This window comes from Mobula birostris, chromosome 22 (genome assembly GCF_030028105.1).
Source record: "Mobula birostris isolate sMobBir1 chromosome 22, sMobBir1.hap1, whole genome shotgun sequence".
NCBI lineage: Eukaryota > Metazoa > Chordata > Chondrichthyes > Myliobatiformes > Myliobatidae > Mobula > Mobula birostris.
In genome coordinates this window covers 11611875-11627681 of record NC_092391.1, presented here as the reverse complement: position 1 = coordinate 11627681, position 15807 = coordinate 11611875, and the positions used below count along the sequence as shown (strand labels likewise).

Here is a 15807-nt window from a genome sequence, read left to right as displayed (position 1 = left end):
GGTCCTGGACTTATTTCCTGGCATAATTTACATATTACTATTTAATTATTTATGGTTGTATTTCTGTTTAATTATTTATGGTGCAACTGTAACGAAAACCAATTTCCCCCGGGATCTATAAAGTATGACTATGACTAAATGCGCAATGTGCAATTTATAGTAATTTATAATAAATAGTATGTACAGCAGGATAGTCAATATAACATAGAAATAAATCTGTATTATACTTCCATGTTATATTGAATTCATATTTGATGTCAATAACTCTTCCAACATATGGGGTGTCCAGGGATGGGTTGCACTTCTGATGAAGAGGCGAAGGAGTTTGTTGTGTCCGTCCTGGAGCAGCTCGCTCACCTTTGAGCCCCATCAGACCCTCAGTTCCCTCCTGTGGCTCCAGTCAGCTGTTTGCTTGTGACAGCGGCCACACCTCAGTACACTGCTTTGACAGGAGAACTAAACCAGGTGAGGGTAGCCGGCAGATGTCAGACCCCCATGAGATAGGGACGCCTATCCTAGCATGCAAAGCCATCTCCAGCGGACTGGGCAGATGAGTTCAGCAGTGAGATCTGTAGCCTAGGACGCAGTCCTGCAACGCTTTGTGCAGAGTGAAGGGTGTGACGAGGCGCAGGAGGAGGCATGGTCACCCACTGCAACCAAGGAAGACCCCAGTTGTGATGACTGCTTGTACCACTGGACCCAGACTTCTGAGATCTAGAGAGTGGAACTGCCTCTGTGTAATGCTGTTTCCACTTTTAAAAAACTCTCCCACACAGATTTCAAATCTGTCATCATTGGATATGAAAGACGAACAATCAGAATGATCACTGTCTTGAAACACCAACTCTCCCTCTCTCCACGGACGCTGCCTGGCCCACTGAATAACTATAGCTTTATGTTTTTATGCTGGAATTTCTTCAACTGTCTTTTATTGTTTTAGGATTACTTCAGTGCATTTTATTCCGTTTGGGAACCACAGGCCTGATGTTTCCCCTTGTCTTCATGCTCCCCTCAAACGAGCATTTTTTTTCCATTGACAAAGAATAATGATGAAAAACTGCAGATGCTGGAAACAGGGGTTAAAATGTTGGAAATACCCAGCAACTCAGGGTGTATTCCAAGAAAAGAGAAACAGGATTTGTGTTTCAGATCCAAATCTCCTCATCAGAACCAATGATATTGAGAAAACACAGTTAGTTCTAAGTTGTAGAGAGGTTGGGGGAGGGAAGGATGGAGCTGCACAATGGCGCAGCTGGTAGAGTCTCAACCCTGACCATGAGATATAGGAGCAGAATTAGGCCATTCAGCCCATCACATATGTCCTGCCATTCAATCATGGTTGATTTTTGCCCCAACTCCCTTCTTCTTCCATCTTCCACAACCCTTTACCCCTTTTACCAATCTAGAAACTGTCAAGCTCTGCCTTAAGCACATCCAATGACTTGGCATCCACAGTCATCTGTGGCAATGAATTCCACTAGATTCACCAGCCTCTGGCTGCAGAAATTCCTCATCCTTCACCAGCTCATCATCCAACCAAAGTCTTTCCCTGTGCATTGCTCTACCAGGTGGTCTGCGCTCCAGAATAATGGTGCTAAACCCCCCAGTTGCTCTCTTCCTCTTTGCAGGGTCACCTTAAGATGCATTTTTTATCTCTCTCTCTCTCTCTCTCTCACACACACGCACACACACACACACACACTTTTGTTTGTCCACAGTGCGTGAATCACCATGGGATGCATTTGCTCAGTTATGGGAGAGATAGAAAGCACAAGCTGTTGATGTTTTCTGACACTGGGACTAAACCAGCTGGGGAACTGAATGCAGAGGTCGGCCTCTGAACTTCCCAACTTTTACTTGGGAACACAAAGCAGATGCTTCAACAGAGAAACACCCTACAGACACTCAAACATAGTTTACTGGTTGGAATGCTAACTCTGAACTGCCAAGGCCTCTTGCAGAGAGGCTGACTGTGGTTAATCATAATCCATTGATTGCTCTCAGAGTTCATTATTGCCAGTAATATGGTGAAATTAAAAGTACTTTTATTCATCACACCGCAAATATTTGCATATGTAAGTGATGGTGAGACAAGAGTTAATGCTCACTGAGAAACTCAAGTGGTTACAGTGCCCCCAGGCCTTTAAACTTGCACATTCACAGAGAATATACACTCAGTCGCCATTTTAGGTATACACCTGCTTGTTAATGCAATTATCTACTCAGCCAATCATGTGGCAGCAACTCAATGCATAAAAGCATGTGGAAATGGTCAAGAGGTTCAGTTGTTCAGACCAAACAACAGAATGGGGAAGAAATGTCATCTAAGTGACTTTGACTATGAAATGAATGTTGGTGCCAGATGGGGTGGTGTGAGTATCACACAAACTGCTGGTCTCCTGGTATTTTCACAGATAATAGACTCTAGAGTTTACAGAGAAATTTGTGAAAAACAAAAAAAAAATCCAGTGAGCAACAGTTCTGTGGGTGAAAACGCCTTGTTAATGAGAGATGAGAGGGTGTACAGGAGTGAGATATGGCAACTAGTGGAGTGGTGCCACAGCAACAACCTGGCACTCAACGTCAGTGAGACAAAAGAGCTGATTGTGGACTTCACAAAGGGCAAGACGAAGGAGCACTTACCAATCCTCATTATCGGGATCAGGAGTGGAGAGAGTGAGCAGTTTCAAGTTCCTGGGTGTCAAGATCTCTTGGTCCCAACATATTGATGTAGTTATAAAGAAGGAAAGACAGTGGCTATACTTCATTAGGAGTTTGAAGAGATTTGGCATGTCAACATATACACTCAGAAACTTCTATAATTGTACTGTGGAGAGCATTCTGACAGGCAGCATCACGATCTGGTATGGAGGGGCTACTGCACAGGACTGAAAGAAGCAACAGCAGGTTGTAAATCTAGTCAGCTCCATCTTGGGCACTAGCCTACAAAATACCCAGGACATCTCCAGGGAGTGGTGTCTCAGAAAGGCTGCATCCATTACTAAGGACCTCCAGCACCCAGGGCATGCCTTTTTCTCACTGTTACCATCAGGTAGGAGGTACAGAAGCCTGAACACACACTCAGTGATTCAGGAACAGCTTCTTCCCCTCTGCCATCCGATTCCTAAACAGACATTGAACCCAAAAACACTACCTCACTTGTGGGAATAGTTCAGTGATGGACATGTGAAGTTATCCCCTCCGATGGTTCAGGGCTCCATCCCTCCTCCTCCTGTCTTCTCCTATCATTTCCGATCTCCCCCTCCCCCTCCCACTTTCAAATCTCTTACTAGCTCTTCCTTCAGTTAGTCCTGACGAAGGGTCTGGGCCCGAAACGTCGACTGTACCTCTTCCTAGAGATGCTGCCTGGCCTGCTGCGTTCACCAGCAACTTTGATGTGTGTTGTCTAAATGCTGGACTTGCTTTCCAACTGCAGTTAGTCAAGGAGGCTCACCACAATTTTCTCAAGGGCAATAACCACCCACCCACGGGGAGAATAAAGAACCAGAATGTTGAGAAGATGGACTGCCTTGTAGAAGAATCAGAAAGACTTTTTTGGGAATTGAATCAGAACAATGAACTGGAAAGCCAGTGTCAACTTTTGAAGTAGAAGTGATCACAGAGAGAAATCTCCCTCCACTCAGTCTACCAAGGATTGACACCATCTAACCAAGTAGATGGACATGTAGTGCCAATGTCCTTCCCTGAAGTCATGAACTCTTGGTCAAGTGTAATCAGGTGCAGAGCCACTACCAAAGGAGACTTGTACTTGCCCATTTGCAGACACAAAGGAAATCAAACAGCTAGCGGCTGACAGCCTCTCCGAAACAATTATTTACTTTAATAAGCACAATGGCCCCAGCCAGATATGGAAGTGAAGGGACACAAAAATCAGTTGGATTTCCGCCTGTGACTGCTCAAAACTACATACACCTGCACTGGTCAGTGTATAAATCTGAAGCAATGGCAACTGAATTTTCAGCCTAATTCCAAGCAGTATGACTCACAGGATGGACTGCTCACAACTTGGCATTAAGCTGCAAGTTTCAAATAAAAATATTAAAAACACTGAATTTAGTACGTCATGAGGGTAATGGCAAGAAGGAGGCAGACTCTCTCTCGAGAGAGAGAGAGAGAGAGAGAGAACTGGAGTTGACGCTGGTAATTTGGACTGTGTTAACAGAAGACTGAGTAGTTTTGGATGCACGTATTTAAGGAAAATATTAATTTCATCATCATCACTGAGGCCTGACATGGTTATTCTGTCAGAAACTCGAAGCAGGAAGAACTGACAGTGACTGGGGAAGATCAGATTGAGGAAGCATTTGAATGAATGCAAGCCAAACACCAGGAGCTGCTGGACAGTGCCAAATACTGGGTTGGAGGGCACAATGCGAGTCTATACAGGTGGGGTGTAGCGGTTTTGCTGGCTGCTCATCCTGCAGAACTCACTCTCTCCTCGGCATAACGGGACTGCAAGGAAAAGAGCCATCAGGACTGTCAGAGGGGCTGCCGAGTGAGCCCCCAGATGGTGATTAGATTAGATTATGAGGACACGCAATCCTCTTTTATTGTCATTTAGTAATGCATGCATTAAGAAATGATACAATGTTTCTCCGGTATGATATCACAGAAACACAAGACAAACCAAGACTTAAAAAACTGACAAAACCCACATAATTATAACATATAGTTACAATAGTACAAAGCAATACCGTAATTTGATAAAGAACAGACCATGGGCACTGTTAAAAAAAAGTCTCAAAGTCTCTCGAAAGTCTCATCATCTCACGCAGATGGTAGAAGGAAGAAAAAAAAATCTCCGTGTCATGAACCTCCAGCGCCGCAAACTTGCCGATGCAGCATCCTGGAAGCACCCGACCACAGTCCGACTGAGTCCGTCCGAAAACTTCAAGCCTCCGACCAGCTCTCCGACACCGATGCACCAAGCACCATCTCTGCCGAGCGCTTCGACCCCGGCCCCGGCAACAGGTAATAGGCAAAGCCGAGGATTTGGTGCCTTCCCCTCTGGAGGTTCTTGATCACACAGTAGCAATGGCAGCGAAGCAGGCATTCCAGAAGTTTCTCCAGATGTTCCTCCGTGCTTCTCATGTCTGTCTCCATCAAATCAGGATTGTGCATGGTAGCTACTTACAAATACGATATCATTTTGGAGCAGCCACGCGTGCTGTGGCGCACCGCCATCTTCTCCTCTCCTCCTGTGCGAGGTGTGACCCTTGGACCAGTGCTGCTGCGACACAAGATGGGGCCCAATCAACCTATTCCCCCAGCGAGAGTGTCTGATGTTGAAAGACCTGAAACACCCAGTGACCCCAGGTTACATCACTGATGATGTGTCCTAGCGCATCCTACGATGTACAGTATCTCAGCATCAAATTATTGAAGGCCGCTCGGAAGAAGGGATTCACAGTAGTGCAATGGTTAGTGTAACACTTTAAAACATTCAATGACCAGCATTCAATTCCCACCACTGCCTGTAAGGAGTTTACACTTGTTCTCCCGTAATCATGTGCATTTCACACGTGTGCTCCGGTCTCCTACATTCCGAAATCGTACAAGTCAGGGCTAGTAAATTGTGGACATGCTATGTTGGTGAAGAAATGTGGAGGCACTTACCAGCTGCCCCCAGCACACCCTCGGATTGTGTTGATCATTGACACAAACAACGCACTTCATTGTACGTTTCAATGTACCTGTGACTACTAAAGATAATAACAGAAGAAATTCTGGGTGTAGAGGGATTTCATATAGTAAAAGATCAAACAGACTGGAGTTCAGAAGCATGAGAGACAAAACAAATTAAATGTAGGGAGGAAGTTCCTCTCCAGAACGAGAGGGCATAATCTCAGTACAATGGGGACGTTCACTTAAAACTGAGACGAGGAAGAATTTGCTCACTTGGAGAGTCAGCAGTCTTTGGAGCACTGTGGGGTGGAGTCCTTGTTTACATTTAACCCTGGAACATTAGGGTAGTAAAGGTGTATGCATCATGATACTCTTTATCAACTACAGCACAGCATTCAATGCTAACATCCCCTCAAAACTAATTAATAAGCTTCAAGACGTTGGCCTCAGTACTTCCTTGTGCAATTGGATCCTCGATTTCCCCACTTGCAGACCCCAGTCTCCTTCACAATCTCCATCAGCACAGGTGCTCCACAAGCCTGTGTGCTTAGCCCCCTGCTCTACTCACTTTACTCTTACGACTGTGGGGCTAAGCACAGCTCCAATGCCATATTTAAGTTTGCTGACAACACCACTCTTGTTGGCCGAATCAAAGATGGTGACGATATTCCCTAGTGTTATTATTTCAGAGGGCCTGTCCTACGCCTCTACTTCCTTAGGAGTTTGCAAAGATTGGGCATTACATCTAAAGCTTTGACAGACTTCTATAGATGTGTAGTGGAGAGTATATTGACTGGCTGCATATCAGCCTGGAAAGGAAATCCCAACGCCCTAAAACAGAAATCCTACAAAAAGCAGTGGATTCCGCCCAGTCCATCTTGGGTAAAGCCCTCCCAACCATTGAGCGCCTCTACATGAAATGCTGTCACATGATTGGCTGATTATATATTTGCATTAATGAGCAGGTGTACAGGTGTACCTAGTAAAGTGGCCACTGAGTGCATATTACTGTGCCAGACATTGACTGAATGTAAACTCCTGGTTACTAGGATTGTACTTCCCAGTTATTTTGTTTTTACAATATCAAACCAACCTTGGAAACTTTCTGATGAAGGGTCTCAGCCTGAAATGTTGACAATGTATTCACCTCCACAGGTGCCACCTGACGTGCAGATTCCTCCAGCATTTGTGTATGTGGTGCTATGAAAGTTCACATTTTGTTTCTGATTCATACTCACAAGCCAACTAAGCTCCTGCCCAAAGTTCAAAGTCAAATTTATTGTCAGAGTACACACACGTCACAACATACAACCCTGAGATTCTTTTTCTGTGGGCATACTAAGCAAATCCATAGAACAGTAACTGTAAACTGTAAACAAACTTTGCAAATGCAGATACAAATAAGTAGCAATAAATAACGTGCATGAAATAGGTGTAGTGTAGTTATCCCCTCTTGTTCAAGAGCCTTATGGTTCAGAGGCGGCAATGGTTCTTGAACATGGTGGTGCGAGTCCTGAGGCTCGTGTCGCTGGAGCCTGGCAAACAAATTGAGCACGTGCAGTGCAGATCAATAGTCACGTGTGTATGGTATCAGATCGATTGCGAGAATATGCCAAGCGTGTTCACGGCTGATCGCTCGCATGGTAAATTGAATGGCCCTCCTGCATACAGGTTGCATTCTCTTTTGGGTGCGGTGTTCGAGTGCATTTGTTTTCATCTCAGCGGGTCTGGTTTGTCGCTCCCCCATTATAAGGTGGCCAGTGTGTTACTAACGTGTTGTTACACTTACTGTAATGTTTTCTTCTGTTATTATGATTGCGCTGTATAGCTGCCAAAGAAAACAAGTTTCACGACATACGCCAGTGATATTAAACCTGATTCTGATGACTCTTAATCATTCTACTCCGTTGTCATTCTTACCCTGTGCATACGTAACAGAATCAAAGTCCAACAACACAGAAACAGCTACAGCTACACACGCACGAGATACTGGAAATCCAGAGCCACACGTGCGAAATGCTGGAGGAACCCAGCATGTCAGGAGGCATCAATAAAGAGAAGTTTTGTACAGTCATACATTTAACCATTCTCCTCCATTGTTTTGTATATGTGGAGCAAGAACAACAACGTGTGTTTGGTTATTGTGAGGGTCTTGGGAAATCCTCTGTTATTTGTATAATATGGTTAATGCATGACAGAAGTTGGAAAATCCCTGTTCCAAACCATTGACATCATGAACTCAGTATTTCTTTCTGTTAAGTAAGTGAAATGTGAAAATCCTTGTGGTCTCATGTGGATTTAATGCCATAAATCAAAGCAAATACAAACTTACTGCCCATGTTTTGGAAAGCCGGAAGATTGGCGCACTCTGCAGACCAGAGACCACAGCCATGAGAGAATGAAGGTTGTTTAGCTCCAGTAATTTCTGAAAGGGAGAACGAAGTCAATTAAGCAGCACATCAAAACATTCTCACTTATTAAATTAAATAACTCAAATTGATTTTTATTTCACAAAACACAAAAGAAAATTAGTCTACACAAAATTTACTTTATTTTTCAGGATGTGAGCATCGTTGGCAACGTCGGCTTTTTTTGTCCGTCCCTGGTTACCACTGACAACAAGGTGACGAGCGGCCACTTTGTAAGTTATTGGGAGTTTGTGACTGAGACAAACAAGGAACGGAGGTAAGACACTGGAGGAACTCAATTGGTCAGGCAGCTTCTATGGAAGGAAAGGGACAGCGATGCTTCAGGTCGACTCTCTGGTTGGATCTCGACCTAAAACGGTGACCACCCATTTCAGTCTGTCGCTGCTATCTGACCAACCAAGTTCTTCTAATGCTCTGAGTGTTGCTCCAGCTTCCAGCATCTGCAGCTTCTTGCATCACCAATACATTCCCACGTCAGGACACTTTCTGCATGGAGGGGCACCATGTGAATGCTGGGATATATGATAAGCAGAAATGTTTTTAGAATATAGAAAGCACAGTATAGGCCCTGTGCTGACCTTTAAGCCTACTCCAAGATCAATCGAACCCTTCCCTCCCATATAGTCCATGTGCCTAATTAGGTGTCTTTTAAATGTCCCTAATGTATCTGCCTCTACTACTACCATAGATGTGCATTCCACCACTCAGTATTATAAACCTATTGCTGACATCACCTCTATATTTTCCTCCAATCACCTTAAAATTTTGCCCTTTTTCCCCCCAGGGCATTTCTACCCTGGAAAAAGGGCTCTGGCTGTCTACTCTATCTATGCCTCCTAACATCTTATACACCTCCATCAAGTCACCTCATCTCCTCCTTCACTGCAAAGAGGAAAACCCTAGCTCACTCACTCATGCTCTCCAATCAAGGCAGCATCCTGGTAAATCTCCTCTGCACCCTAACACTACCACATCCTTCCTATAATGAGGCAACCAGAACTGACCACAGTGCTTCAAGTGTGGTCTAACCATGCCACGTTGGCATAAGATTTTTCCATTTTTAAAATCTTTTTATTGATACATATCTTCTACAGCCATAAAATGATACAAGACTTCAACAAATTGATATATATACAGTTAATAAAACTGAAGAAAACTTATCAAAAAAGAATAATATATGATAATGAGAAAAAAAATTTTTATAAAGAAGGGAAAAAGAGAACCCCAACTAACTAAAAGAAAACAACCCCACTAACTACAAGAGAAAGAAAAAGAAAAAAAAAAGAAAAACATTAGGAAACATTAGGAACCAACTCCCAGAGCAATACATCTTACAATCATCTATATATATATATATATATATAGAGAAGAAAAATCATCAACCACCAATTCACATTTATATAAAACTGAAGTAGGTGTAAAACTGAAGTAGCCACTTCGTCATATATGTTCTGGTCATGTTCTTCATTAAAATCTTTTTGGAAATCTTTATTTTCTACAATTTCTAAAGTTCTGAAAACTAATTTACAACCTAATACATTGACTGTTCCGTTTGGAATAGTTCCGCATCTTATTCAGGGTATTTCATCTTCAGACCAACATGTCATTGCATTTGTTACATTGTTGGCAAGAAGGGCTATTTTATTGAAATGGAAAGATACCTCTGTCCCTACATTAATTCAATGGTTTTCCCAAGTAATGCTATGTCTTAGTTTGGAAAAAATTAGAAGTAGAATTTTTGATCCTCGATTCGATTTTGAGAGAAGATGGGGCTCTTTTGCCAAATATTATCATTTAATTTGAATGAATTTATATGGTTTCCTTCCAATCTTATTTTATATAAATGTGAATTGGCGGCATAATATTTTTAAAGATGAGTGAGAATCATGAATTTAATGTGGGCAGAGAAAGCACATGATTGCCAAGGGTAATTTTAATGGATGAGCATAACATATCTGATTACAGAGGCTGCAGTCACTGGTCAGTTTTGGTGCCCTCAGAACAGGGGTTCCCAGCCTTTTTTTATGCCATGAACCAATACCATTAAGCAAAGGTTCCATGGACTACCAAATGTATTGCTTCGCTTTCCTTTCGACTACACCTGTGAGGTCTTGAGGGGGATCTTGATAGCTGGGCATCTCAAGAGCTCTATACCTTCCGCCCAGGCTTGTGCCTTGGAGATTTCCATTGTCCTTCAAGACAGATGGAGACCATTACATATGTACTTATGCATAACCAAATCGCCGATACCCATTTCTGAACTTGTTTCAAGACTTGGGAATCCAACACCCATGTTTGGTGGCTCCCACACTTGCAAGACTCCACTTCTAACATTTTCATCCATTCTGTTTTTCAGAAACTTCCTTAATTTCATTCTCCCTCACCCCAGCAATCTCCAGCACTCCTGCAAAGCTTCTGGATCCTGGAGTTTCCTCAATTCCAGCCAGTTATGTGCCCCCAATTTTCATCACTCTACTCTCAGCAATATATTCAGCTGCTTTTACCTTCTTTGGGGTATCACTACCCAAAACCCACTTCCTTTTGATGAAGAGACTCCTTGTAATAAGCCTCCTTGACTAAAGCTTTGGCCAGTTCTCATATTTCTGCTTTTGGCTTGATGTCAAACTCAGTTTACAAGCTGCTCCATTTTTACAGTGGACCATTAGTCAATTTGTCCACAAGTCAGAAAATACACCAAAAAAAATCACTCTGATAATTGCACAAAAATCACCCTGGCAACCATACCTTCACAGTGTTGTAATGAATAACATCAAATGCACACAAGGCTGATAAGAAAGAACAATTAATAAAGGCAGAGAGAGCAAAGAAACTTGCTCTAATTCACAGGAATGACCATATGTACATTGGATTTAATATTATGCAAGCTTGATCATGTTTAGGAGATTCTGTAAGTCATGTGTCATTACCCAGGAATGGCCTCTAAATAAGTCTAACATGAAGCCAAAGACAAGGTCACAAGGACTGCCCACATTAGTTCCAGATATCTCAGTGGAAGCAGGTACAGGCAAAGAAAGATGACAAGGTCAACCATGACCTGAAATAATGGTCCAATGGAAACTAAAATATTCTCAACCCAACAAAGAGTGATTGCTTACCTTAGCAAGTTTTATAAAATGGCTCAATATTTCAGCTCTTATTTTCAACGTCTGAGCAGTAAGGATCTCTCGGACAACCCAGAAACTGACCTGCAAGAAACCCAAAGTTTAGTCACATTTTGTGAACATGAATTCACGATCACTTTATTACCCTGAATCTGAGAGGGAATGAAGTGAAAGTAAACTCAACAACATTGAATTAAGCTTGATCTAATATTTTAAGCCATTTTTTCACCCTATTTGTATAGTTTTTATAACTAATTTCAACATTCCAGAATTTCAGGAATACTCATAGTTCTTGACAGCTAGTTCTTGACCATTTTGTAGATGGTGTTTGCTCTGATCTCTTGCATTGCACAAGGTTCTGCTACCACACAGGGCCATGACAACTTGCATTGTCACAACAGTCAACATGCAGGAAATCCCCAAAAGACAAGTGCTGAATCACACATGTCAGTGGCTGAAAGTTTTGTCCCACTGAAACATACAAACTTCTGCAAGGGGATTGACAAAAATTGATTGAACTTGCTGGGCAAGGAGTCTAGAATCTGTATTCGTATTTGATGAATGGAGAGTCGACTAATGAAAGGTGAAATGTTTGGAATTTCCAAGGTGTGTGGGTGACCTTCCAGGGCCTAAATCCAAGACTGAGATCTGCAGAGTTTGGAAGCATTGGAGATTATGCTGTTAAATACCTGCAGAACATATTCAGGAGGTCACATGGACAACTGGTTCATTCTATGTCCCTCAGGATGAATTATCTACTAAAATAAATTCAGTATTGTACTGTGCTGTTCTATGTTCTAAAAACAATTTCGCTTGCCATATATCCCAGCATCCACATGGTGTCCCTTCATGCTGAAAGTATCCTGACATGGGAATATATTGGCAATAGAAGAGGATGCAGATGCTGGAATCCAGCAGTAACACTCAAAGCATTGGAGAAACTCTAGTCAGGCAGCAGCTATGGATAGTGAAATGGGTCTTTGTGAATAAGTAGTTAAGTCCTCAGTTGTACCACCATTATTAACATTTAAATGACTTATTCAGGATATATGGGATTCGTGCAAATGAAAACCCAGACAACTCCACACTAACATCACACACTGCTCATGAAGGATCTCTAGAATTCTACAGACACAGATATTGGTGGTGCTGTGGACAGTGCAAAAGGCAGTCGTAGATTACAACAGGATGTAGAGGTGGGCTAAGGTGGCAGGGAGAGTTCATCCTGGAAAAATGTGAAGTGAAACACTTCGAAAGGTTGAACTTGAAGGGCAGATTATAGAGTTCATGACAGGATTCTCGGCAATGTGGAGCAACAGAGGCAACTTGGGGTGAATGTTCATAGATCTCTCAACGTTGCCGCAAAATTCGATAGAGTGGTTAAGAAGTTGTATGGTGTGTTGGCCTTCATTGTCAGGAGACTGAGTTCAAGAGCCACAAGGTAATGTCTTTTCCTAGAACAGAAATGGCAAATACAAGAAGGCATAATTTTAAGGTGATTGGAGGCAAGTACAAGGGGATGTCAGACATCGGTGATTTTTCATACAGAGAGTGTTAAGTGCATGGAACACACTTCCAGATTTGGTGATAGAACCAGATACATTAGGGTCATTTAAGAGACTCTCAGACAGGCACGTGAATGAAAGAAAAATGGAGGGGTATGTGGGAGGATAGGGTCACCTGAATTCTGGATTAGGTTAAAAGGTCAATATAACACTGTGGGGTGAAGGACCTGTACTGTACAGTTCTATGCTCTCTATCATTGGAGGTACTGAGAGAGGATATAGGAATACATTTTTGAAAGATCAGGGAATTACGGTGAGCTGAGGTGCGACCTGGGGCAAATCGACAGAGGTGGCTTTGGGGGGGGGGGGGGGGGGAGGGGTGACCTACTCCTGCACTTAACTATCCTGTGTTCTCACCTGGTTGAACCTCCTGGTAAATGCAACGATGTTAGGTGCCAGGATGTGTTTGTCTTTCTTGTTCCACCCGCAACTGGTCAGTTCCTGGAAGATCAAATAATGAGAATAATTACTCAACATCCTGTTTGCATTTCAGAAGAACAAGTGTGGAGTTTGAGCAGATAATGGGGGCAAGGGAGGGGGACAGAATTTCTACTGGAAAATAGCTTTGCACTTCAGCGTCTTGAATTAAGGCAAGTTGTCGATGATAAAGTAAATGCAACCAGTGCAAGGAAACTAGAGAGACGTTTTCTGTTGACTGTAGTTACCAGTATCTCATGTTTATCATGTAGTAGTTCTGACTCACATGACCCTAGCCTGCTCTGCTCTTTTTGTCTTTTCCTCTCATCTCCTTGAAACCACATCTAAGACAAGCTAATGGATTGGCTTTCTTTTTGCCATTTATATTGTGTATTTAAGTAATATTTACATAATCTTATAATATATTGTTTGCTTAAGCATTCCTCTCTGTTTCAATAACTTATTATGAGTTAAATCTATAAACATGTGAATTGCATATTACCACATAATACGCATGCACTTCGCTTACAATAAACTTTAATTACACTCACATTTCAGACTCCCAGGTGTTCCTTTGTATTAGTTTAATGCTTTGAAGTTATAAAACATAACAATTTAGAATTTATTTGCACTCTATTAGAGAAAGATTAGACCATAAAACATGGGAATAGAACTATGTCATTTGGCCCGTCAAGCCTGCTTCACCATTCCATCATGGCTGATTTATTATCCCTCTCAATCCCATTCTCCTGCCTTTGATGCCATTACTAATCAAGAACCTATCAACCTCCGATTTCATCAGTGGATGCTGGTGTGAGGCTGATGGTGATCAAGTGCCTATTACTAACTCGCCCCACACCCACAGTTCCACTCCACTTGTTCCCATTTGCTACAAATATAAGGATGAAGGATTAAAAAAGGATCTGGTGCTTTCCCGGAGTAAATGATGAATAAACTCTTCTCGGGCTTCAAGCCAGGTACAGGTATCGATTATAACCGACGATTCAATGACAAATTCAGCCATCTTCTTCAGGGATGGTACCTGGGCATGTCTAGTCTGGTGGCTTGAAGCCCATGAAGTGTTTATTCATCAAGGAATAAGTTTATTTGCCATATACATATATTAGGAATTTGCTGTGGTGTGTTGCTCAGGCCGTGGCATGCAACGAAAAACAACATTCAATAATTATAAAGAATAAAGAATTATATAAAAAATAAAGTTTGAGTTAAAGTACAGACAAATAAGAAAATGTACATAAATACATAAATACCAGTATTTACTTACAATGGAAACAGTGGTTTAAAGTGTTTACAGTGCAGTGACAGGGGTAATAGATAGAGAGGAATGGTGGGGGGCTAACTAGAATGGTTGATCATATTAACTACCTAGTGGAAGAAACAGTTTGAAGTTCAGAGTTCAGAGTTCAAAGTTATTATCAGAGTACATACATGTCACCACATACAACCCAGAGATTCTTTTTCTGTGGGCATACTTAGCAAATCTATAGAACAGTAACTGTAAACAGGATCAATGAACAACAAAACTGTGCAAATGCAAATATAAATAAATAGCAGCAAATAACGAGTGTGCGAAATAACAAGATAAAGAGTCCTTTAAGTGAGACTATCGGTTGTGGGAACACCTGAACTAGAATGAGTGAAGTTATCCCCTTTTGTTCAGGAGCAATGACGGTGCATGACTTTGTTTAACGTGGAAAGGCTGTTGCACAGACAGTCACCACACAGTCCTTGATAGATTGAGGTTAGGGTCCAATGGGAATGCAAGCTGACTGGGGAACTTTCACTGCCGTCGTGATGTGCCATCACATTCTGTTAGTTGGGTCGTTCTTTAACTGGAACCTTCCCCTTGAACTTACTGCCATGGGTGACCCTACCAGGGGCTAAACTCCAGACGGCATCACTCTCGGGTGCTCGGGAACTCAGAAGCCTCTCCACCACGACAAGGTGACGATCCTCGGAGAAGACAATCTCATGTAGACAAGTGACGAGAAATCACAAAAATCCAAAGTTGTTTGGAGCTTACACGTTTTTTTCCTATGACCATATCAGTTTCTACCTGACATGTCTATCCACGGCCTCCTCTACTGTAAAGATGAAGCCACACTCAGGTTGGAGGAACAACACCTTATATTCCGTCTGGGTAGCCTCCAACCTGATGGCATGAACATTGACTTCTCTAACTTCCGTTAATGCCCCACCTCCCCCTCGTACCCCATCCGTTATTTATTTTTATACACATTCTTTCTCTCACTCTCCTTTTTCTCCCTCTGTCCCTCTGACTATACCCATTGCCCATCCTCTGGGCCTTTCTCCCCCCCTCCCCCTTTTCCTTCTCCCTGGGCCTCCTGCCCCATGATCCTCTCATATTCATTTTGCCAATCAACTGTCCAGCTCTTGGCTCCATCCCTCCCCCTCCTGTCCTCTCGTATCATTTTGGATCTCCCCCTCCCCCTCCCACTTTCAAATCTCTTACTAGCTCTTCTTTCAGTTAGTCCTGACGAAGGGTCTCGGCCTGAAACGTCGACTGTACCTCTTCCTAGAGATGCTGCCTGGCCTGCTGCGTTCACCAGCAACTTTGATGTGTGCTGCTTCAGTTTCTACCAACTT

The 15807-nt window shown here is 42.6% G+C and overlaps 1 protein-coding gene across 6 annotated transcripts in view; it reads right to left on the bottom strand.

Moving 5' to 3' along the window:
• The window catches only part of ralgps1 (Ral GEF with PH domain and SH3 binding motif 1), a 761372-nt gene that overhangs the window by 502566 nt on the left and 242999 nt on the right, over nt 1-15807 (bottom strand). For all 6 annotated transcript variants that reach the window (XM_072240007.1, XM_072240011.1, XM_072240013.1 and 3 more), the window contains 3 exons: nt 13120-13203; nt 11192-11281; nt 7979-8071 (listed from right to left, as the gene is read on the bottom strand). In XM_072240007.1, coding sequence (XP_072096108.1) covers nt 7979-8071; nt 11192-11281; nt 13120-13203 — 267 coding nt within the window. The remainder of the gene's footprint in view (nt 1-7978; nt 8072-11191; nt 11282-13119; nt 13204-15807) is intronic.